Here is a 23,864-nt window from a genome sequence, read left to right on the forward strand (position 1 = left end):
TATGGCGGGGGCGTTTCCAAGGCAACAGGGGTATTGGCTTTCATGTGGTTCAGAACGTGACGGACATGTGCGGATCCTCGTCTGGGACTCGGCATTAAAAGCCAAGGGCCTGAAACCTCTAAATCCAGCTTCCAGCAGAACGGACATTATATTATTGCCCTACGGAATATGTAATTACCGTATTGTCCTGATTATAGGCCCCACTCTTATAGTTTGGTGCCTTTTTATGGGCTACAATAAAATACTTCATTATACTTCAAACTATTTTTCAGCTCTCGTTGCCCGAGGACCGCATTACCGACAGACCACGCTACCGGAAACGCTTAACTTAGCTCAGCACAGGAGCGGTAAAAATGCACCGCTCGCCGTTCTGAATATATAACACCCCCATTATAGACCACACACCCCATTTAAATATTTAAATTAGGGGTGTGGCCTATAACCTGGACAATATGGTATTTGTAGCAAGCTGTTGCATAAATAGTAACGTTACAATGTACATAGAGGCAAGAACGCGTAACCGCTATAGAACCAGGAACATAATAAGAGGGGGTTTACTGCCAGGCGCTTGGGGCAGGATCATGGCGGAGGGTCTCTCGCTCAACTGCCCCAGGCAGGCAAGCGTCCAGCGCTCCTCCGCTGCACCCTCCGGTTACGAGGCGAGAAAACAGCCGGGATTTGGTTACACCTTTTCGATACGGGGGGTTTCTGCGGGGCTCCCGAAAATAGTCCCACTGACAGATGGAAATCTCAGATTTTCCATCTGTACGTTAACACGTCATTATCCGTGTGCCGAGAAAAAAAAAAACGCGCGTTTTAATCCCCTTCCTGACTGACGAGGATCAGATGTGTTGTAAAACGGGTACGCGCTTTTCACACCAACGGCTGGAACGACATTTCATGGCGAATACACTTAAAACGCGAAGAGGCCGTCGTTTTCAGCGTGGAGTAACATCGGATACTCACAGGCCGCCATTATTTTCTCCAAAGGTTTTTATTCAGCAAAGAAAAAACACTGCCGGCCGACGTATGGCTGATAATCTCCGCTCTGCCGAGAAGACACCTTCGCTCCTTGGAGGTCAACAATTGGATATTTTTAGACATTCCAATGGAGTCTTTCGTTCAAGTTCATCACGCTGAGGATAGAAAAGGCTTGGAAGACATTGGAATGTCCAGAAGAGAGGATAATCCCATTTTACACCAAGAGGAAATTGAGTTTTTGGCTTTTGGGACCTCAGAGATGTCGTCTTCCATCCAAAATGTATCAACTTCAGCCAAAGACTTTATTTTCTCTTCGGATAAAAGGGCTAGATCTACTTTTCTGGACATTCCAATGCTATCCAAGCCCGTATCATCAGCGTAAGCTGCCTCACCAACTTCTTCCACCCGAGAGGTCAGGCAAACCCAGGGTCGGCTCAGAGCCGTAGGATGTTAAGCATGGATACAATGTCTGGTTGCTATGGTGCCCGCACTATTGTGTTCCAGAATTGTTTTTTATATATATAGCCCTTGATGGGTTAAACAGCAGCTAGTTGGGGGTTAATCACCCCTGGCCACGAAGATGATAAAAATGACAGAATCTGTAGGTTGATATAGAGGAGTAAGAGTAAGTTAAATAATATAGATACACATGCTCCGTTGGGATAAAAGCGACGGGTAAAGCCTAAAACAAAGATGTAATGCTTGTTTCACAAAAACATAATGTGAGGAAGACCCGACGCGTTTCCCCGTAAGGCTTCTTCAGAGGTAAGTGGTGTCTTTTAGGCAGTACTAGCTGCAAAAAGAGAAATGTCGCTAGACGGCCGAGATATTGGTACAAAAAAGGGGATATGAATAACTGTAGATGTAGAGAATGTCGGCTGTAGAAATGAAAACCTAGTTATGGCTCAACCAATAGCAGCACAGGAGCGAGTCTCTACCCCGACACGATAAGCCAAGCAACAGAACGCGTCTGCTAGGCGTTTCACCAAACGATGGCGGGTACTGAGGCTCAAATGGTCGCAGACTAGGGCTGCAACTAACGATTATTTTAATAATCGATTAGTTGGCCGATTATTTTTTCGATTAATCGATTAATCGGATAAAAAAAAACAATATGCAAATTTTTCGTTTATTTAAAAGAATTTAATGAACTGGATGTTAAAAAACAACTTAAAATTTACATTAACATTCTTATTTTGTTATGATGTAATAAAAAACAATATTTTCAAAGTACAAGAACCCAAACACAATATTTATGAAACAAAATAACCCCAAACATTCTGAAAAGAGGTGGACTATTACTGTTCAAGAAACTTTGCCCCAGCACTTTGCACTTTGCACCCAGCACTTTGCACCCAGCACTTTGCACCCAGCACTTTGCCCCAGCCCTGGCACTTTGCATCCAGCACTTTGCACCCAGCATTCAGCACTTTCCACCAGCACTTTGCACTTTGCACCCAGCCCTGGCACTTTGCACCCAGCACTTTGCACCCAGCCCTGGCACTTTGCACCCAGCACTGGCACTTTGCACCCAGCACTTTGCACTGTGCCCCTGCACCCAGTCTCTAACTCTGCCCTGCACCCAGCCCTGCCCCCACATTCTGCCCTGCCCCCACACTCACACTCTGCCCTGCACCCACTCTGCCCTGCACCCACACTCACACCCTGCCCTGCATCCCCACCCCCACTCTGCCCTGCACCCAGTCTCCCACTCTGCTCTGCACCCACACTCACACCCTGCATCCCCACCCCCACTCTGCCCTGCACCCAGTCTCCTGCCCTGCACCCCCCACCCCCACTCTGCCCTGCACCCCCACCCCCACTCTGCCCTGCACCCCCACCCCCACTCTGCCCTGCACCCACACTCACGAACCGCTCTGTGCGAATGGAGCCACTCGCACAGAGCGAACCGCTCTGTGCGAATGGAGCCACTCGCACAGAGCGAACCGCTCTGTGCGAATGGAGCCACTCGCACAGAGCGAACCGCTCTGTGCGAATGGAGCCACTCGCACAGAGCGAACCGCTCTGTGCGAGTGGCTCCATTCGCACAGAGCGATTCGCTCTGTGCGAGTGGCTCTGTGCGATCCGTGCACATAGACATGAAGAATACTTACCTCCGGAACGCGTCACATCCGTCACGTAGCTAAAAGAAGGCGGAGACTGCAGAGCGTGTAGCAGAAGCGGGGAACGCTCGCGGAGGTAAGTAAAAGGAGCCGAGTGCTCCAACAACGAATTGATCACTCGATTAATCGATAACGGAAATCGTTATCGATGATTTCCGTTATCGATTATTATCGATTTTATCGATTCGTTGTTTCAGCTCTATCGCCGACAGACAAAATGTTTTAAAAACGGATTCCCAAAGCACAATACAAGCCAGTCCATCCATAGACGCGCACAACTTGCCGACAGACCGGCCCCTGTCCGGCCCATCTAGTCTCCACATTTCTCCTGCTTAATCAGTCGTTGGTTTCGTCTTAGATTCACGAGCCATTTGCCTATCCCATGCATGTTTAAATCCCCTTTCTGTGTGCCCTCTACCACTTCTGCTGGGAGGCTGTTCCACTTATCTACCACCCTCTCAGCAAAGCAAAACAAAAACTTTCTTCCATTCCATCTAAGCATCTAGTGTTAAACTTCCCTCCTGTCTGTTCTCAAATAGCTTAATGTCTCTCTCTCTTCTCTTCCCTAAACCCGACATATTGAGACCCCTCAGTCTTTCCTGATTCATTCTAGATTCTTCTAGATAAAGTTGCGTAAGAAACTTTATTCTTGAACAACTGAGTTTTTAGCCCAATATTCTCCAACATTTTATTTTTTTTGCCTTTGGTCCAAGACAAGTAAAATCCTAACAACCACCACCACAAATGTGTTTAGCTCTGGGGGGGGCAAGTCTGAGCCAAAGGAACAGAAGCCCAGAAACGCTGAGAACGGCGAATTTATAGAGTGCTTTATCCGGTAAGGGGCGCGCGCCCCGCTCCGTTCCGTTCAATCTGAGTGCTTCTAAAGAACAGACCCCTTTCTCGCCCAGCAGTTTTTTCTCGTCGGATACCCCACAATGTGTTTTGTTACGGAAACGAGCCAGAGATTTCTTGCGCAGGCAGGTAATTAGTTCCAACCGGGGTAAAAGTATAACGTAGCACGGAACCCTTAAGCCCTTTTGGAAATAACTGAGCCGGGGGCCCGGAGCGTCCGCCCAGCAGCTGCTCTCACATGTGCTGCCGCCAATCATTCACGATCGCCGTCGCACATTCCAAACTTTACTAATTAATCTCCAATCGCTTTACCCCAAAATGGCCTTAAACTAATTGGTTACTTTTGTTAAATAAGTTATATTTTCTGTGTTTTTTTTATTTTTATATTTTATTTTTTTTACTGCCAGCACCAAATTTTTTTGCAAACTCGTATTTATCTCTGCCGATTAATAATTAGTATTTAAATGGGGGAACAAATTCAGTTGTAACGTATAATACACTCCTCAATGGGAAACCAATATATATGAAAAAAAAAGTTCAGGCTTCTAGATATAAATAAATTAGCATGAAAAAAACATTTATAGTTTTTCATGGCAACTGCCCCATAATTAATATGAATGAATATTTATTTTTATTTTGTTTATTTTTTTAGAGAAAAGTTGTCTTATTACCATATCAACCAACAGAATCATCCAATCGACATCCTATTCGGATCATTTGGTCCAATCGCCACGCCGTTTCGTTGCTTCGGTCCAATCGCCGCGCAGTTTCATTGCTTCGGTCCAATCGCCACGCCGTTTCGTTGCTTCGGTCCAATCGCCACGCCGTTTCGTTGCTTCGGTCCAATCGCCACGCCGTTTCGTTGCTTCGGTCCAATCGCCACGCCGTTTCTTTGCTTCTGTCCAATCGCCACGCCGTTCCATTGCTTCGGTCCAATCGCCACGCCGTTCCGTTGCTTCGGTCCAATCGCCACGCCGTTCCGTTGCTTCGGTCCAATCGCCACGCCGTTCCGTTGCTTCTGTCCAATCGCCACGCCGTTTCTTTGCTTCGGTCCAATCGCCACGCTGTTTCGTTGCTTCGGTCCAATCGCCGCGCCGTTTCGTTGCATCGTTCCAATCGCCACGCCGTTTCGTTGCTTCGGTCCAATCACCACGCCGTTTCGTTGGATCGTTCCAATCGCCACACCGTTTCGTTGCTTCGGTCCAATCGCCGCGCAGTTTCGTTGCTTCGGTCCAATCACCACGCCGTTTCGTTGCTTCGGTCCAATCGCCACGCCGTTTCGTTGCTTCGGTCCAATCGCCACGCCGTTTCGTTGCTTCGGTCCAATCGCCGCGCAGTTTCGTTGCTTCGGTCCAATCACCACGCCGTTTCGTTGCATCGTTCCAATCGCCACACCGTTTCCTTGCTTTGGTCCAATCGCCGCGCCGTTTCGTTGCATCGTTCCAATCGCCACGCCGTTTCATTGCTCCGATCCAATCGCCTTGCTGTTTCGTTGCTCCAGTCCAATCGCCTTGCTGTTTCGTTGCTACGGTCCAATCGCCGCACGGTTTCGTTGTTTTTGTCCGATCACCACTTTTTGTACATAACCTCAAAAGTAGATTTAGGCCCTCAAGGAATGGAAGGAAGATATGTAGGTTGGATCGTGCCAAGAATCTGGTCATGTAACCAGAGACCCAAAAGCAAAAACCCAGGGAGTTCCCAGTCCAGACCCCCTGCAGATTCTAATAAGGACTCACTTTCCAACATGCGTAGCCCTGAGTTCAACGACCCCTTCAAACCCTGTGCCCCCTTCAGAAGAAAAATAATATTCAGGTTTACATTTTAGGGTTTTGAATGACTGCGCTCAAGAACCCAAAACAGACCAAAGTTTACGGATGTTCCTGCTTTAACACAGGTAAGTTAATCAGTTTCTCAGAAAGCATTTGTCCTACTTACATTCACTAAGAACCACAAGTGTGCACAGTGCTGAACATACCGGTAACATATCATGTAGGTTACTAATTCCCTGAATATGTTATTTTATATATAAAAAATTTAAAGAAACAACAAACTGCAAAAATGAGGGTGGCACAGGGAACGGTGAGCAGTCCAGCGTGGGGGTTAACGGGACAGCTCATGGTCCCCGACACCCCCAGTAAAGAAGAAATCATCTTAAAATCTCAAATCTACCCTCTTCCTTCGTGGTTCAATGAATCATTCCACTGTTGGTTGCTTGAAGTAGCCAATCAGGTGGAGGAAAGCGCTGGAGGGTTGAAAACCCTTATGAGCAGTAGGGTATGAACAGGCCACCACCTCAAGCATTCGCTGAGCCAGCATTGGCGCCGACTGCAGGCGAGTATATGCCGAAAAAGGAAATGCATTCGGGCAAATGCATCTTCTATACAGCATATTGGTGGGGGGGGGGGGGGGTTGTAAAAGGGCAAATGTAAATGGAGACCACAAAAAGTTTATGGGCATCTATCATATGTATGTAAGTGTATATGATGGCCGGAGCGTCCCTTTACGGTGTAATTAGGTAAAAAAAAACAAAAATTAAGCACTCAACACAAGATAAGTTAAAAGGCTGTGTTTTTTTTACACGAGTGGCAGCCATGTTTGGAGCGTTACTATGTGTCTGGAACACATCGCTCCCCGCTTGTCTCCGATACACTTGTGCTGCTGTTCCACTGAAGAACCTTCATCCGCGACCTCTGCCGTGACCTCCGAGGCAGTTATGCAGTTTACTGGGTGGGGGGTAAATCCTCCCCGGACAAGTCGAACCTGTTCTTTTTGGCATCGAGCCCTCTAGCCAAATACACGGATGGAGCAACAGCTCTCGAACAGTAGCGAAGCTTAGCATGCAACCAAACATCAGCGTGCTTTCAAAATATTCAAAAAGGGTTTGAATAAACAAAGCTTTATCAATATTACATCACGGCCTTTCGGCGGCTTAGCAAAAGCAGGTACTTGAGAACATAATCAGGGGAGATTTTTTTCACCGTAGGGTATTTGGTTTTCCATAGTATGACAAGCAATTTATTTTTTTCATTGTAATGCGGCTCTCGAACCAAAGTTATGCTTACTGCTAGCAAACAATGTCTAGGGTGTGGGCCAAACGGGGCAAGAAGAAGCAGACAAAGCAATAGAATTATTACAAAAGAAAAAAAAGACGTTCCCTAAGACACCAGCTGCAGGGTAATAAGGAGGTGGGGGCCGATCGGAGAAGAAGAATTCTAAACTGCTTACATGTAGTTTGGATCTGGTGGCTTGGAAGCCAGTGGTTGAACCATGTAGACCGTGAGCCACTTTAGGACGGTGGATTCCCATCAATACATGTTTTAAACAGTTCAAAAATAAACTGCAAGAACAGATCGATGCGGATCAAGGTAGACACGGTTCTACAGAACGCTGACGTTCGTTAAATGTTACTCAGGATAAAAGCCGACGGGGGCCAGGATTAAAGCTGCAAAGAGAGCCGAGCAAAAAGGGAGATCAAGAGGATGAGGAGTTACCAGTCATTAGAGCAATAAGGAACACATTAACATGGAGGACCAGGTCCTTCTAAGACAGGCCGGTGGCATTCTTGTCAAGCTAAAAAGCCCATACGAGAGAGATTTTGTCACTGGGACCCTGTCCTCTAAGCTGGTTGAAGGTACTTAACGGACGGAATAACTGGGGATGGACAAACTCAATCGGCCAAGTAGCCGTTGCTTAGAAGATTTTACTGCTGGAAGCTAACTTTGTCCATCATCTTATTTAGGCATCTACAGATGCCTTCTTTAACGGCTCCTTCAAAAAAAATAATAATAATATGGCCTCTAATATTCCCAATGTATACATCACTGAATCATGTCATACCTCGAAGGAGCTGCCATCATACCAACACCACCCAAAACCATAAGTTGAGAGAAGAAGCCTTCTAACGGTAAATACAAGCCAATGGAAAAAAAAATTAAAAAAAATCAAACTTTCCGCTATTCCTAAAATTATTATTTTCAGTGGTAGGAACCCTTTCATTTGATATGCCAAGTGCCATTGCTTTTAGTAGAACCCCACAAGTTCCGAGACTCCGCCCACCTACACGCCTCTAAGCACGATGAAGACCCCGCCCATGACCCGCCTACAAGGGCTTTCATTAATTTCAGGCAAGAGGACCGCAGTTTTAAAGACCATGTAAGAGAACTCTTCGCCATCTGCCCCGATGGTTTCTATCCTAGGGGGCAAGGCTTCCATTGTACCCTCCGACAAGGTTAAAGTGCGTTTGTGAATAAAAAAATGACACAGTGGCACTGCAGCGCATAAAACAAATTTATCACCCAATCCCTTCCGGTCACTACCGCGCAGATGGTACGCAGCCTTTCCTTCAATGGTTTCATTTTACACTTTGCCATATGGCAGCCCTATACCGGGGTCACTTACGCCTTCTGTGCCTTTTCTCCTTCGTCTTCTGAAACCTAAACACCAGCGTCTTTCACAAATGATAGTTTTTTTTGCTTAGAAAGAAACAGTAGCAGGCAGGGCACACAGGGATGGGTTTGTTGTATGACGGAACAAAAAAAAAAGATGAAAATAAAGGAAAGCGATACTGTCTCAGAACAAAGAATTGTTTGGGATGAAACAGATTGCCGGCAAGAGATCAGAGCAAAGTATCAAAGCACAAGGAGGCCATTCTTATCCATACAAAGTCCGTGCGAACCTCAGAAAAAGACCTCATGTATGTTTAAAGCAACGTTACAGAAAGCCGAGTAAGTATCCCCTGTTGAATAATCAGCGGCATCATATTCCATTCACAGGTAAAGGTGCGGTGCCAGCTGAATAAAACACTACGTCAATAATAATAATAATAAATACACTAGGACGCAAAATAAAGCATTACGTCATAAATACATACAAAAGACGCAGACGTGCCACGGAACCGAGAAAAAAAAACACACGCGGTTAAAACTATAAATGTAAAAGGTTCTGAATAAAATTTAAAAAAAGGAAAAAAAATAATAAAAAAAAATAAAAAATAGGAAAAAAATATTAAAAAAATTTAAAAAATAAATAAAAAAATTTCACATTACAGGAGTAGAAGAATCGGACCCGAAAAGGAACTCAGCCGCTTAATGATCAGTATATTATGCTAGCAGAATGGCCGCACACATCAGAGGAAAAACAGGTATATTGTATATTATATGTTTGTTGACACGCTGCGATATTTAAACTATTTTGCTGGGAAAGCAGGTTTTTATAGCGTCGCTTAATCACAAGGCAAGAAGTTCAAAAGCCTTTCACTCCAGCGCCGTACATCTATTCGGATTCTGTTTGCGCAACGTATGGGTCATCTACATTCAAATGACACACGAAGCTTCAAATGAAAGTGTAAAGGTTTAAAATTCCAGAAAATTAAAATAATGACGGTTCCAAAGGCCGACAATTACGGAGGGGGGGGGTGAATCTACCAAAAAAATATGTATTTCTCAACACATCAAAGGGTAGGAAATACATTTTCTGTCTCAATAACGAACATTATATCGGGTTTTATTTTATTTATTTTATTTAATTTTGCCATCGTAGAGCTTCTGGTTAACGTCTAACATTATGCCGGCTGAACGTTATGTTTTTATTTCTACCTGTTCGTCTATTTAAAGTAATTTAGGAAAATTGCGTCTGGCAGATGCCGAGGCTTCGAGGCAGCGAGATAAATCTTTCAGGCGATCCGGGGGAAACCTCTGCTGTATCTGGAAACGCTTTACATCTGCAGCTATTAAACGGCGTGAAGAAAAAAAAACAAGGTTCTGCCGAGCTCGGCTGCCATGTTTATGTGAGCGTGCCATGACCGGGGTCTGGATTTCTATTCTGGGACGACGTGCCCCCTTCGTAATAACTTTCAGTACATTCAGAACACCTTCTACGCATGGAGGTCAGCTACAGACGCTAAATCATCACCTCGGTAGACAAAATAAGTAAAGTCTTTTCCTAAAGGAACATGCAAGATGCTTTTTTTTTTTTTTTTTAATATATATTTTTTTTATTTATTTTTTTAAGTATCTTATTCAGATCCTCTCGTATAGCACTTCCACCGACCTACTATAGCCCCCGGACGCATCATATGTGCCACTTACGTCCATTCAAAGGCTTGCGAGACTCTGAACTGCAAGCCAATATACTGAGGCGCGTAGGCGCGGGTCATGTGATTCACGCAGCGTCACGTGACCTCGCCGCCGAGGAGCGGTCTTCACGAAGAGTACGCTGCATAACGCAGCGCGAGCCCCCGCAGTCCTGCCTATCAGTCTGCGCTCCTCTGTTCAAACAGGGGCAAATCTTTGTGGACTACAAGTCCCATGACTCTCAGGCTGGCCGCATCACGTCACATGATGCACGCGCGGTATTCAGACCCACAACATCTGTGACGGCAGAAGGACGCCAGCTATGGGCTCCATTGTTAAATGGACTTCAGACCATCCCTTTACGTGCATTAATGGGAATATTCTGTACGCTTTACACCATCCCGTAACCGTACGACGTACAGATACGTCAGACTCACCATTTTGATGCCGGTGGAGAACGTAACGGTCTTTAACGGCCTGGGTTTTTCCATCTGAAGTTCTAGTTGGGCGGATTTGCCTTTGTGTTGAGCCAAGAGAATAGATGCTGGGAGGTGGGACGTCTCCTGAATCATTAAAGAGTTAAAAAAACGTAAGAGAAGGAAGATTAAAAATGCTAACACTATAAATGCTCAGTAAACAGTAATAAAAGCTGGATAATGTAAAAAAAATACATTTAGAACAAATTAAAAACTATTAACCCCTTAAGGACAATGGGCGGTCCCTAAACCCATTGAAAACAATGCAATTTAAGCCCATACATGTAAGAGCTTTGTCATTAAGGGGTTAAATCTCACCTGCAGGCGTTTAGAAGCTCTGCCCCTTCTCTCTGTATAACGGATCTATTGTTATCTGGGGGTATTGAGTTTTTTCCCCTATTCTTTTTAGATTCAAGATAAAGAGAGAAAACAGAAATGTTTAATAGCAATCAGAATTATTGATCTCTGAATTTCATTAAATAAAATTAACCCTGTCCGCTAAAACCATAATCAGTTCTTGGTCTTGTCTCGTGCTGAGAGTGGTCATACATAGAACAGCCTCCCAGCAGAAGTGGTAGAGGGTAATACAGTGAGGGTATTAAATGCATGGGATGGCATACGGCTCCTGAATCTAAGACGAGACCGACGACTGATTACGGTTTGAGTCTTTACAGCAGGAGAAACGGGCAGACTAGATAGATTCTATACTACGCAGAGCTCCACTACTTATGCTCTATTTTTGTTTCTTCTTCATGGAGCCTGTGCTGCCTCCCTTCCTACCGCATCGCATGTTTTATAAACCTGGCTACTACAGGAGATTTTTAGTCCTCTTAAACAATAATTTCTTTTTTCGGGAGACAAATCACTTTTAGGAAGAAACTGGATAATCGGATGAAAGCTTGGTGCTTCCAAACTCGACGCAGATCAATAATTTTAATAAAGCGGGTGGCGTAAAGCGCCGCTGAGCCCTGCAAACCGGAGAGGGTATCGGTTACAGTTTATAAAAGGGATTCGGCCAAACGCAATTAAAAAGGGATTTTAACCATTCCGACAAAACTCAAACAATAATAAACTGTCGGCATCTCACAAAGAAGAGCTGTGTTTCCCGGACCCCACTTAATTTAAGAAGGTGATGGCTGGGAGTTCTCAGGGTTTGGCCCCGAATTTCAGGGTGAAGGGGCAGATTCTAGGGGTCATACAGTCTGACTCTTTCCTTTCTCCCTCTGCTGGGATCATATATAAGACCCCCAGTTGGTGCTTTTGCTCCCAGTATGTTATGATTGATATTCCTGCTTGAATGCAGGTGACTAAATCAAGTCTATCTTTAAATAATGACAAGTCAAGGTTTCCATGACGACCGGTATTAGAGGCATTTGGGAAACGCATTTGGCGAGTCACTACAGAGAATCTTTACGATGGGCATTGCCGACTGTAAAATGGGTTCAATTATTGCCTGAGATTTAAGTTAAAATCCAGTAATGTAAGGAAACTTTATTAAGAGGGTGGTAGATAAGTGGCAAAGCCTCCCAGCAGAAGTGGTATTGGGTAACACAGGGGGGGTATTTAAACATGCCAACAGACCAACGACTGATTAAGGTTTGAGTCTTTACAGCAGGAGCAACAGGCAGACTAGACGGGGGCCGAATGGGACCGATCTGCCGGCAGGTTCTATGTTACCCATATTCCAAGAATATTTATTTCATGCCAAGGCCATAAACATTCCATTGCAAACTTCAAAGGTAAGGGCTGGAAATACGTTTTATTGAACCTTTTTTTAATGGCTGGAGTATAAAAGCATCTTATTACCTACTTGATATAACCCCCTATAGTAAAACCACACATACCAAGTTGCTTTGAGGTTGAAAGCAGAAAAAAGGAGCATTTTCAACCTTAAAATTAAAAGATCAGGTAAATAAAACCCAAACCTCGTTTACGTGGCGGCACTTTTTATAAAGAACTAGTTTTACGTGTTTCGGAGCATTATTAACGAAAGCGAGCAGATTGAAGGGTTTTTTTTTGTTTTTTTTTATTGGCAGTGACCACCGGCAGAGGACGCAGGGATGGATCCGCTTTCACAAGACCTTCATTCTCCTAGCCCGGTAATGCGCAGAGGATATTTATACGGTACAGCGGAGCCCAGTGGAACGGGTAATTGGGAAATGGAGAGAACCGCAAACAGAAGAAATGGTCTGTGAACTATTTTTATTGTGTAAATAAATGATCTGCCTGCCCGGTAGCTAATGCACCTTAAATCAATTAAAACGCTAGAAAAATGCAATGGTCTAACGTAATAGCACCTTGTGAGCCGCTTTTTCCCCATTCAAATGATTTTCTAAATATACACCCGCTGAAAGATAATCATGAGCTTTAAACCAAACGAGCTTAGCTGACCATTCCCATTACATTATATATATGTTATAATATAAATATATATATTTATATATATATAAATATATATATATTTTAATATATATAAATATATATATATTTTAATATATATAAATATATATATTTTAATATATATAAATATATATATATATATATATATATATATATATTATAATATAAATATATATATATATGATACAAGCTCCATGGATCCAATAGTATTTATTGTTTTTTTTGTAGCGCCATCATATTCCGCAGCGCTGTTGTTGAAGGATTTGAATAGGATAGAGGAAGCTTACGAATGCTACACGGAATAGCCCTTTGCCTAGCTTTTCTACCCCATTACTGGGGTATATGCAATGCCTGACCAATTCTGGTTTGAATATTCTTTCCCCGGGTACTGCATAGAATGAAAAAGGATAATATGTAAACCGAAGGGTGGGCATTATCAATAAATATAAAATGTGTTTAAGTTACCCCTTATTTATTCAGATTTGTAAGCTATTTAGTATTTGTATACATTTTGACATAATATGAAAAAAACAAAATGCTAAAAATAAAAACCTGTGACTTTCAATGTCAGTGCTTTGTACAGCGCTTCAGAATAGGTTGGCGCTATACGGATCAATTAACACTAAGGAGCAGTCGTGTGGCCGGGAGACGTACCAGCTGATCCAGAAGCTCCTGCTTGTTCTTTCGCTTCAACATCTGCTGGAGCTGTTCTTCTTTCTGCAGATGGAGCCTCCTTTGTTCGTTCTCCTGCTTCTCGATTTCCAAAGCCTCCTCCAATTCCTCCTGTTCTCTGGTCTAGGAAAATCAAAAGTACAGGAACATTCTACGGTCTGCTTGCACAGTAACAAAAAGTACGGCCGCGACGCTCATAGCACGCTGAAAAACACCCCGTGTACCTGCCGGAAGGACCTTGCCCACCCTGAAGGACCCAAGACACGTTTCAAGAGTTCATGTATGACATACTCCCCCTCCTGTGCGGCAGATCGTGGGGCAACTTAAGGCCTAGGCTTACTGATGTTCTGCCCTGGTTTTGACTACCATTTTTTTTAATGAAAAGCAGGACCAAAAATATAATTTAGTCTCCTCTGCACAAATAAGACCATCGCCACTCTTATTGATTGTGCGGTATAATGGAAACACCCTATCGATCGAGGTAGGAACATTCCGTCACGGATAAGCAACTTCCGTCATCCCAGCTCTGGTGAACTACAGCGTACACAGACTGGATAAGCATGATGGGGGCCGGGGGCCACAAAGCTGGGAAAGTCAGAGGCATCCTGTTCCGTTGGAATGAATGAACCGCAAAGGAAGATTACGTGTAACATCTACTCATAAAAGGGCCGATTGATACTGTAACACAGGGTACATTTTTCGGAGCCATTACTATCTGGCTCCTGGGATCTATCCAGCTATGCTGTGATAACATTATTAAATGAATAATTAAAAGGGACAATTTATTATTACAGGGACTATTCCGCTATGTGTTAAAACTGCACATGATGGCGTGAGTGTCCCTTTAACATACATGATCAAGAGCTGCGTTTCTGCGCTATGTTGCCGGGGCTTGATGCTGTGGATCGGCGAGGGCCACTTCCCCGTCTGGCTTCGCACACAGTTTGTACACAAAATAAAGTATCTGGTTTCGCTAGATGAGGTCGCAGCTTGTTACCAGTGCGGGTCAGTAACCGGAGAGCTTGTTTGTTCTTACAACACACATCATGTCACACCCTGTGCAAGTTACTGGAACAATACGCACCTAACTCACAGCTTTACCCCGCAGACACACAACCCCTGGGGTCACGGCACCAGCCCCAAGCGCTACTCACCAGCAGGGACACACTCACCATTTTGATTTTGTTCCTTTGGATGGTATCTTTGTTCTCCTTTTGGTACGATTCTATTTTTCGGCGAGTCAACTCAAGATCCACATTATTGGTCAAGTTGTATACTGCAGAGAAGGGGTACACATGGCAAGGATAAGACGATCAAAGAGTTAAAAGAATGCTATACGACTTTAATGACAGGGGAGAGATAACTTAACAGGGGAGAATAATTGCGCAAGTTGTGATGTAAGGAAGTTAAGACGGCTGTTCCCATGGCATACACGGGGTTAGTTATCGTGCACAACTGAAATAAGTAGGATTTGGGAAAAGCAACAAAAAATCCTCTTTACACGGCATCTGCTTTTCTCAAAGGAATAACACTTGGCGGATTAGAAACTTTGCCCATCATGAAATAGTTTCACTGCTAGTTGGGTATAGCGTGGGTTCTATCGCACTCACCGATTTCTTCAATTTCTTCCAGGAAGTTATTGTAGTCTCTCAGCGACGGGAAGTCTTCCTCGCGTTTATTATATCTACAGAATTGAAGGGGGGGAAAAAAAAAATATATATTATAAATACTTCATTTTTATTTGTGCAATATTACAACATGGATCAGACCGCTGTGTCCGTGCGCAAATTTGACTACAATGCCCATTGTCACAAATGGGCCTTGTAGTCTAACCACAGACCATGGAGATTAAATTCTCTAGCCGGCCCTCGCCACGAGACATATGTAGACACAGATCTTCAGGCTGACAGGCCCTGGTTGATTGTCGCAGGTTTCAGTGTAACGGTTCAAGCTGTATTTGTTAACGTATCCTTCTAAATGATACATTCTGCTGAACATGCTTTTGGGGAAAAAAACAATAATATTTGACCTACAATAAAATGTAGCATATTCTACCCTGTGTGTGATGAAGAACATTTCCCATATGCCATTATAGTGTAAAAAAAAGAAATAAGATAAAAACTCACATTTTTAGAATTTTCTTCCGAATCTCCACTTCTTTGTCGATGGTGGGGTCTTCAAAGAGTTGGACCTTAAAGTTGCTCTTCCTCAGAGGCGTATTGCACTCCTGACAGGTGCCGGACCCCCTCGCAAACAGGAGCTCCACGCAGCTTTCACATCTGCAAACCAAGAGAGCTCTATCAGATGCCGTGAAACAGATAATCCCCTAATACCTGAGAGTTTGGGGATAAACCATTACTATACACAATTTGGATCATACACACTACCGCTTGGGGTCACTTAGAAATGTTCTTGTTTTTGAAAGAAACGCACATTTTGTCCATTAAAACAACATGAAATTAATGTGAAATCCAGCGCAGAGGGGGTTCATTTTGTAGATGACTGTTGTAGCCAGAAACTGCTGATTTTTAATGGAATCTCTTCATAGGAATACAGAGGCCCTTTATCACTTCCATCACTCCTGTGTTCCAACGGCCCTTTATCACTTCCATCACTCCTGTGTTCCAACGGCCCTTTATCACTCCCATCACTCCTGTGTTCCAATGGCACTTTATCACTCCCATGTTCCAATGGCCCTTTATCACTCCCATCACTCCCATCACTCCCGTGTCCCAATGGCCCTTTATCACTCCCATCACTCCTGTGTTCCAACAGCCCTTTATCACTCCCATCACTCCTGTGTTCCAACGGCCCTTTATCACTCCCATCACTCCTGTGTTCCAGCGGCCCTTTATCACTCCCATCACTCCTGTGTCCCAACGGCCCTTTATCACTCCCATCACTCCTGTGTTCCAACGGCCCTTTATCACTCCCATCACTCCTGTGCTCCAATGGCACTTTATCACTCCCATCACTCCTGTGTTCCAATGGCCCTTTATCACTCCCATCACTCCCTTGTCCCAATGGCCCTTTATCACTCCCATCACTCCTGTGTTCCAACGGCCCTTTATCACTCCCATCACTCCTGTGTTCCAACGGCCCTTTATCACTCCCACCACTCCTGTGTTCCAGCGGCCCTTTATCACTCCCATCACTCCTGTGTCCCAACGGCCCTTTATCACTCCCATCACTCCTGTGTTCCAACGGCCCTTTATCACTCCCATGCTCCAATGGCACTTTATCACTCCCATCACTCCTGTGTTCCAATGGCCCTTTATCACTCCCATCACTCCTGTGTTCCAATGGCCCTTTATCACTCCCATCACTCCCGTGTCCCAATGGCCCTTTATCACTCCCATCACTCCTGTGTTCCAACGGCCCTTTATCACTCCCATCACTCCTGTGTTCCAACGGCCCTTTATCACTCCCATCACTCCTGTGTTCCAGCGGCCCTTTATCACTCCCATCACTCCTGTGTCCCAACGGCCCTTTATCACTCCCATCACTCCTGTGTTCCAACGGCCCTTTATCACTCCCATGCTCCAATGGCACTTTATCACTCCCATCACTCCCATGCTCCAATGGCACTTTATCACTCCCATCACTCCTGTGTTCCAATGGCCCTTTATCACTCCCATCACTCCCGTGTCCCAATGGCCCTTTATCACTCCCATCACTCCTGTGTTCCAACGGCCCTTTATCACTCCCATCACTCCTGTGTTCCAACGGCCCTTTATCACTCCCATCACTCCTGTGTTCCAGCGGCCCTTTATCACTCCCATCACTCCTGTGTCCCAACGGCCCTTTATCACTCCCATCACTCCTGTGAGAAAATCATTACATCATAGTTTATGCACTGGGGCAAAACCTGCATATTTTGTTAGATTAAATTATTACAATAATTACCATTCTTCTTCGTTAAAAGGCCTTTTTTTAAGCCTTTCCCCATGCGGAAAAAATGGGTATTTAAGGTATAGATTGTACGTTTTTCTGTGAATACGGTTTTGTTTTATTCCTGGCAGAGCTATAAACATAAAGCTTGAGACCTATAAAAAGGAGAATATTAAGGAGTTAAAAATAGCTTCTGAAACTAAAAATCCCCTTTCAGATGAATATGGAAAATTTATGCATTTTCCTTTGATCCACCAAACACTTTTTCACCGGTTCATACGGAAATAATCTGGATTTGTCAATTAAATTCTTTTGTTTTCTTTTTTTATTTCATAAAAGGCTATTTTGGGGATTATTCAGGAATAGAAACCAGAGAAAGCCAAGAAAGAGCAAAGATCAGCGCAAAATGAGAACAATAAGGAAAATGAAGGAAAGTTTCCATATAAGCATCGAAGTGATGTTTTCTGGGGGGGGGGCTTCAGGTAGATCCCCCACTTATTATCTGGGACTCAAAGACCCGGCCGCGCTAAACGTAGCCGCTGACGATAGGAAGAATCGGCTCTCGATTGTTTTTCGCGGGAGCTTTAAGATGACTCACGTTCTTTTTCAAAGGTTGTATATGGAAAAAAAAAGTTAATAATATGCGAGTGCGGCATGCGCGGCCAGACCGGTCTCGGCTCGCCTAATAGCCTCGGAAGAAGCCTCAACGATATTTCTACAACGGAACTAATGGAAGCGGCTAAAAAACATAAAAGCCTCCAAGCACCACATGCTAAGGATTTTATGCTCCAATCTCCAGTAGAGACGTCGGCAGATAAATTCTTTTAAAACTAAAAATGATTCGATCTGATGTAGTGCCGTCGAGAAATCGGCATCCGGGTGCAGAAATAAAGCCAATGGGCTTGAAACATATTTTTATACGTAGCGATATGTTGTGTTTTAAAGCTTTAAAACTAGAGGGTCTGAGGCTTAGAAGCTAATGTAGGGAAGCTTTAATTTACTGAGAACCGGAACAGCCTCCCAGCAGAGGTGGTAGAGGGTAACACAGCAAGGGTATTAAACATGCATGGGATAGGAATACGGCTCCTGAATCTAAGACGACAACAACGACTGATTAAGGTTTGAGTCTTAACAGGGAGACTAGACGGGGGCCGAATGGGGCCGATCTGTGTAATGACTGCATAGGACAGCTGTCCACGCACTAATTCTCTGTAAATTCATATTACTCAATTCAATTGTGTGCATTTTTTTTGGGGGGGGGGGTTATTATATTTAGTAACAGGATGAGTAATATTTTCACAGGGGCGAGTCCGATTATATATATTAAATTAAGCCGATAACCCTTAAAATCCACCTCCGACGAGGCATCATCTGTTTGCATACGATGCAGGAGAGCGAAGGTATTAAAGCCCAGTATTTATTAAGCCAAACGGTTTCACTTTAAGACAGAACTAAAGGAGCGAGAGAGGAAAAAAAAAAAAGCGAGTCAAACAGGAAGGAGCGGGACGGGTTATGGATTATAAAAGCAAACTTTATCAACAGCCATTAAAGGATTTACATGGATCTCTTACATAATAACTTAACAAATACCATCCCTGCCCTAGAAAGGGAATGCATTTTTTTCTCATATAGTTAAGGAAAACAGACAACGCCATAGCTTCTGGACAAAGAAAAAATATTTACACTGTATCAGTGATGAAGTCTTTTTTTCCGCTGTCTTTATAGTTGTTCTTTTTTTTCCTCTGGATGTCTTGGCAGACATCGCTATCCCTTCTTTGTTTCCACATTAGATGGGAGATCTGCAGAATCAATAATACCGCGCGAGACGTGGGCCTTGCAGAGAGGGCTGGATTTAAAAGATATAAACCCCCTACGCAGGGTATCTTGGGACATTCATCCCTAAACACTTAATCATAATTTGCTTTAAAAGTAAAAAAAGAAGGATGATCTTTTTTAACTCTATAAAGTGAACCTACCAGCCCCCCCCCACCAACCCTGGTGATGAATGTTTCTTGATATGCATGGGGTCTGTTTTGGTGCCCAGGTAATCCCTGATAACCACCTACCCTGGTCCCATTATTTACCCCACCAGGGAAAATGTCTGGTGGGGTAAAAATAATCCAGTTGTGGGTCAAAATCCTTTGCCAACAGACAAGGATCATACATCCTCACTGACGTCTACATATAAGTAAATCTTACGGACAATAACCATAAAAAGCCTAAAAAGTTAGGGGAAAAAATGTAAAAGCGGAAACCTTCGGTCCACATTAGCAGATCTGCTAAAACACTTCAGTAAATGTCTTATTTCCGTAAATTATAACATAACATTTCTTGAGCGATATCCGCCAGGAATGGGAGCTGAAACATCACTGGACACACGAGGAGGTGTCAACACGTCAAGACAGCTGGCCGGTACCCCAAAAAGGGGTGAAATCACAAACACGGGCACGAGAAGAAGGTACATGCCAGGTTCTGCCCTCTGTTGGACACAAAAGTTCTGCTATCCTCCCGTTTGGTTCATGCTTGTGTTGTACGAGCGCTTTTAGGTGAAAAAAACGATAATTCCACAAAACGCGTCGGTCTTCTGAAGGTAACAAGCTGATAGCGGCAACTTTTAAGATAGAAAAGAGGTAATGCTGCCCAATAGGACGCTATTTATAAGACTGCCACGTGTGTCATCATCGTGCGGCCGGAGTATTTAAACTGGCCCTACAAGTCTATAACAGCCGATCCAAACTCTATCCAGCTACTCCGCTATTCAGGTGCCAGAAGATCTTGGACATTAAAATCCAACTGGCCCTTTCAGTAGTTTAATACGTCACCATTTCTGTCTATTGTCCAGAAAATCATGTTTCCGCCTAGTCCCCACGTGTTTAAAGCTTTCAAGATTCCTACAAGGAAGCTGCATTTAATATGACTTTACTATATTAAAAAAAAAAACCATGAAAACGGCAGGTTTGGGAAAACATAATTCTAATTTTGGCCAAAAAAATTTAAATTCATAAATATTTTAGGAGTGCTAAAAAGGGCTAGCTGTAGATCCAACAAAAATACATTATTAAAGTAATTTTGATTGCAGGGTTAGAAGTCAAACAAATCAAGTAACTGTGTTTTTTAATATACAATTTTATAAACGATATATAATCAGGCATATCTGTCCATATTTCTTATGTAAGTCTCATGGAACTTTCATTCTTTATCTATAGAAAACTCCTGCTTTATAGAATTTGGTGTTTCTCTCATGATTTTGGTACAGTTTAACCGCATCCCGAAAAAAAGGGCTTCAGGTAGCTGGATGTTCCCAGGTATGATTATGATGAATGTAGTTGGGGCAAAGCCGAGGCTACCGTCTACTAAGGTACACTTATGTCCAACGATCAGCGACAATGACTATTTCCTTTTAGAAACCTAGATAAGAACCATTCGGCCCCTCTGGTCTACCGGTTTCTCCTTGCAAGATCTTCATCTACATTCGTAGCTAATGACCTCGAGCCACAGACCAGCCCTGGCATCCTTCATCAGCTTAACATCTCTTTATACGTTTATTTTCTGCTTTTCTGAAGAGGCTGCCGGTTCAGCTGCTCGACTCTGTCCGCGGACTCAAGAGGAACAGCTGCTTTAAATGATGAGGAGGAATAACCTTGTTGGCTTTATTTGGGAGTCCTCTTACTCAGGGTTACACTATTGCAAAAAGTAAAGTTCTAAAACATAAAATTTTGTCCAAATCCAGACCATAAAACCATTTCACACAAAAAAAAAACATAAAAATGGGACCAAAGTTATAAAACTAGTTAGAAAAAAAAAACATAATATGCATTACAAGCAGCCAACCAGGAAGAAGATGTGAAAAGCAAGTAATGTTTACATTTTTTTTCCTGATCACCTTATAAAATTCATATTTACACACAAAAACGAGGCATTCTACACCCAGCTATAGTATTTCAAATGAATCACAATATTTGCATTATACTTTTTTTCCGCTTTAAATTACTCAGTTTTAGCAAACAGCTAAAAAAAAAAAATCCACAAGCCTTTAACCAATACAGGGGTTTGATCTATTAATCGGGTAAAAGAACCAAGTCAGGTGACCTTACCTGTGTCCCGTATCGGGGGGAGGGGTATTCTCCTGTGGAATTTCATGTCTAATGTTTAATTAGTTCAAGACATCGCAGAAATGCTTTAATCACTGCAGCGCGGCATCAGGTCATCTTTAAGTATTTATATATGTAAATAGGGGACGGTGTAATCACGAAGCAGCAATTACAGGGTCACCGGAGGCACATATGGAACTAGAGAGGAAAGGGTGCCGGCAGCCCTTATACTCTTCACTGACTCGTATGGGTATCACAATCATGGGTTAAACTTTACATTCACAGTGTAACCTCTTGGTTCTATATTAGACTTTTTTTTCCCTTTTGCGTCAATTTTTGTTAATTAACCGAAAGCAGTGATGAGCACACTAGCCAGATCGGACTCAAAATCACATAAATATATCTATCGAACACAATTTTTTTCTTTAATTTTCCAGCGCAAGGTTCAGCGCATCTCATATGACTGATTTATACGTCCATCCCTCCCAATGCGCCCTAAGAAGCACAGATATCACTTCAAATGAAAAGTGAATATTCTGATGTACGTAACCACTGCTTGAAAAACAAAGGAGTTTGGTTTAACTATAAAGTAGTGGGGGGGGGTGCTGTCTCTGAAAAGTGTTCTTATCACCATAGCAACCAACAAACTGGTCCATATCACTATAGCAATCAATGGTAAAAATCCAATCAGCAGGGTCCTTCCCTTGGTTGCTATAGCGATAGGACAACATTTCAAACTGCACCGCAATCACTTTTTACACATAAACCCAACTGTTGGCATTTCTATATAAACACCTCTCAGATATTAAATTAATATAGTATATAAATACACAGCATTTTACATATCCTGGCCTATATATGCATCCATATTCTTTTTCTATAGAAGCTCTGTATATATATATATATATATATATATATATATATATATATATATATATATATATATATATACACACACACACATACATACATACATACATACAAACAGCATTTCTGTTATTTGTACATTTAGATAGACTCCATTCCTGTGGCATTATTTACACAACTGCTTATTTTGTGTGTGTGTGTGTGTGTGTGTGTGTGATATATATATATATATATATATATATATATATATATATATATATATTCTACACACACACACACACTCTTTGTATAGTTGTATGCACATTCCTTTTGCTTCCCCCATGGTGCTGCTGTGCGGGTGTCTATCTGCCCCATGGCCCCTGACACTTACAGCGTGTGGCCGCACACATTGACCATCAGCTTGAGGGACGGGTTGCGGTACTTCGTGGTCTTACATCTCGGGCAGCCCAGGTCGTCCATCCTCCCGGAATCCAACACAATCGCCGCCTGAGCGTCGCAGTCAACACGGGTCCGTCTCCCAACTGTCCCCGACAGGAACCGCACGCCGTGCCCATTGGTTCCGCTTATCAGGGCTGAGATGCAGGACTGGGTGCAGAGAATACTATGCACCAGAATAAACAGCAGACTGGGCAGAAAAATCCAGCCTTATTGCAATAAGAAATGTACATTTATTATTTGTGATTAGCTGGATAAACTATGTCACCCTTAGTTAGGGAAAATTTTATATATATATATTTATATATATATATATATATATATATTATATTTATATATTATTATATAGTTTTTTTTATTATTTGGTACTACTGTTCCTTTTTTGCAAATATATTTCAAAGGTTATTATTATTTCCCAATGCATTTTGGGGCAATTTAAACACACATTATTGGGAGGTTTACTGATGTTACGGGTTCTGTTCTCGCTCCGGGTTAGTGGGGACGTAAGGCGGTGGTATCATTACTCGGGGAGGAATGGTCCGTCCACATTACGTGACAGCGACGTGGGTTTACATCGCATCCGCTTAATAAAAATGCTGGCCTGGCGAGACAGGGATTAGAACGGCCGTCAGGACAGAAGTTTTTCCCAGCCAACTTTTTGGCATCGTTGCCAAAAAGGCACTTATAAAAATTAATAAATGTGTGTGTAAGCATGTGTAAATTAGTGTAAGTGTGTTTACATATGCGCGCCAGAGTGTATGTTGGAGGGAGGCAAGGGGATGTTTTGGCACAGACAAGCTGTTTGGGGGCAATGATGGTACAGACAAGCTGTTTGGGGGCAATGATGGTACAGACAAGCTGTTTGGGGGCAACAATCTCACATATCGCGTAGTGAAGTTAGGAGGTTTCTAGTTACGCCCATGTGCAGACATAGAATTTGTCAGCAGATCGGCCCCATTCGGCCCCCCTTCTAGTTGCCCGTTTCTCCTGATGTAAAAGACTTGA

General features: G+C 43.2%; 1 protein-coding gene across 2 annotated transcripts in view; it reads right to left on the reverse strand.

Moving 5' to 3' along the window:
- MNAT1 (MNAT1 component of CDK activating kinase) overlaps nt 1–22,942 on the reverse strand; it is a 43,715-nt gene extending 20,773 nt beyond the window's left edge. For both annotated transcript variants that reach the window (XM_053474935.1, XM_053474934.1), the window contains exons 1-6: nt 22,795–22,942; nt 15,702–15,854; nt 15,186–15,259; nt 14,748–14,851; nt 13,558–13,698; nt 10,465–10,590 (exon numbers count right to left, since the gene is read on the reverse strand). In XM_053474935.1, coding sequence (XP_053330910.1) covers nt 10,465–10,590; nt 13,558–13,698; nt 14,748–14,851; nt 15,186–15,259; nt 15,702–15,854; nt 22,795–22,883 — 687 coding nt within the window. In that variant the 5' untranslated portion in view covers nt 22,884–22,942. The remainder of the gene's footprint in view (nt 1–10,464; nt 10,591–13,557; nt 13,699–14,747; nt 14,852–15,185; nt 15,260–15,701; nt 15,855–22,794) is intronic.
- Between the last annotated feature and the right edge of the window lie 922 nt (nt 22,943–23,864).

This window comes from Spea bombifrons, chromosome 9, assembly GCF_027358695.1.
Source record: "Spea bombifrons isolate aSpeBom1 chromosome 9, aSpeBom1.2.pri, whole genome shotgun sequence".
NCBI classification, from domain to species: Eukaryota; Metazoa; Chordata; class Amphibia; order Anura; family Pelobatidae; genus Spea; species Spea bombifrons.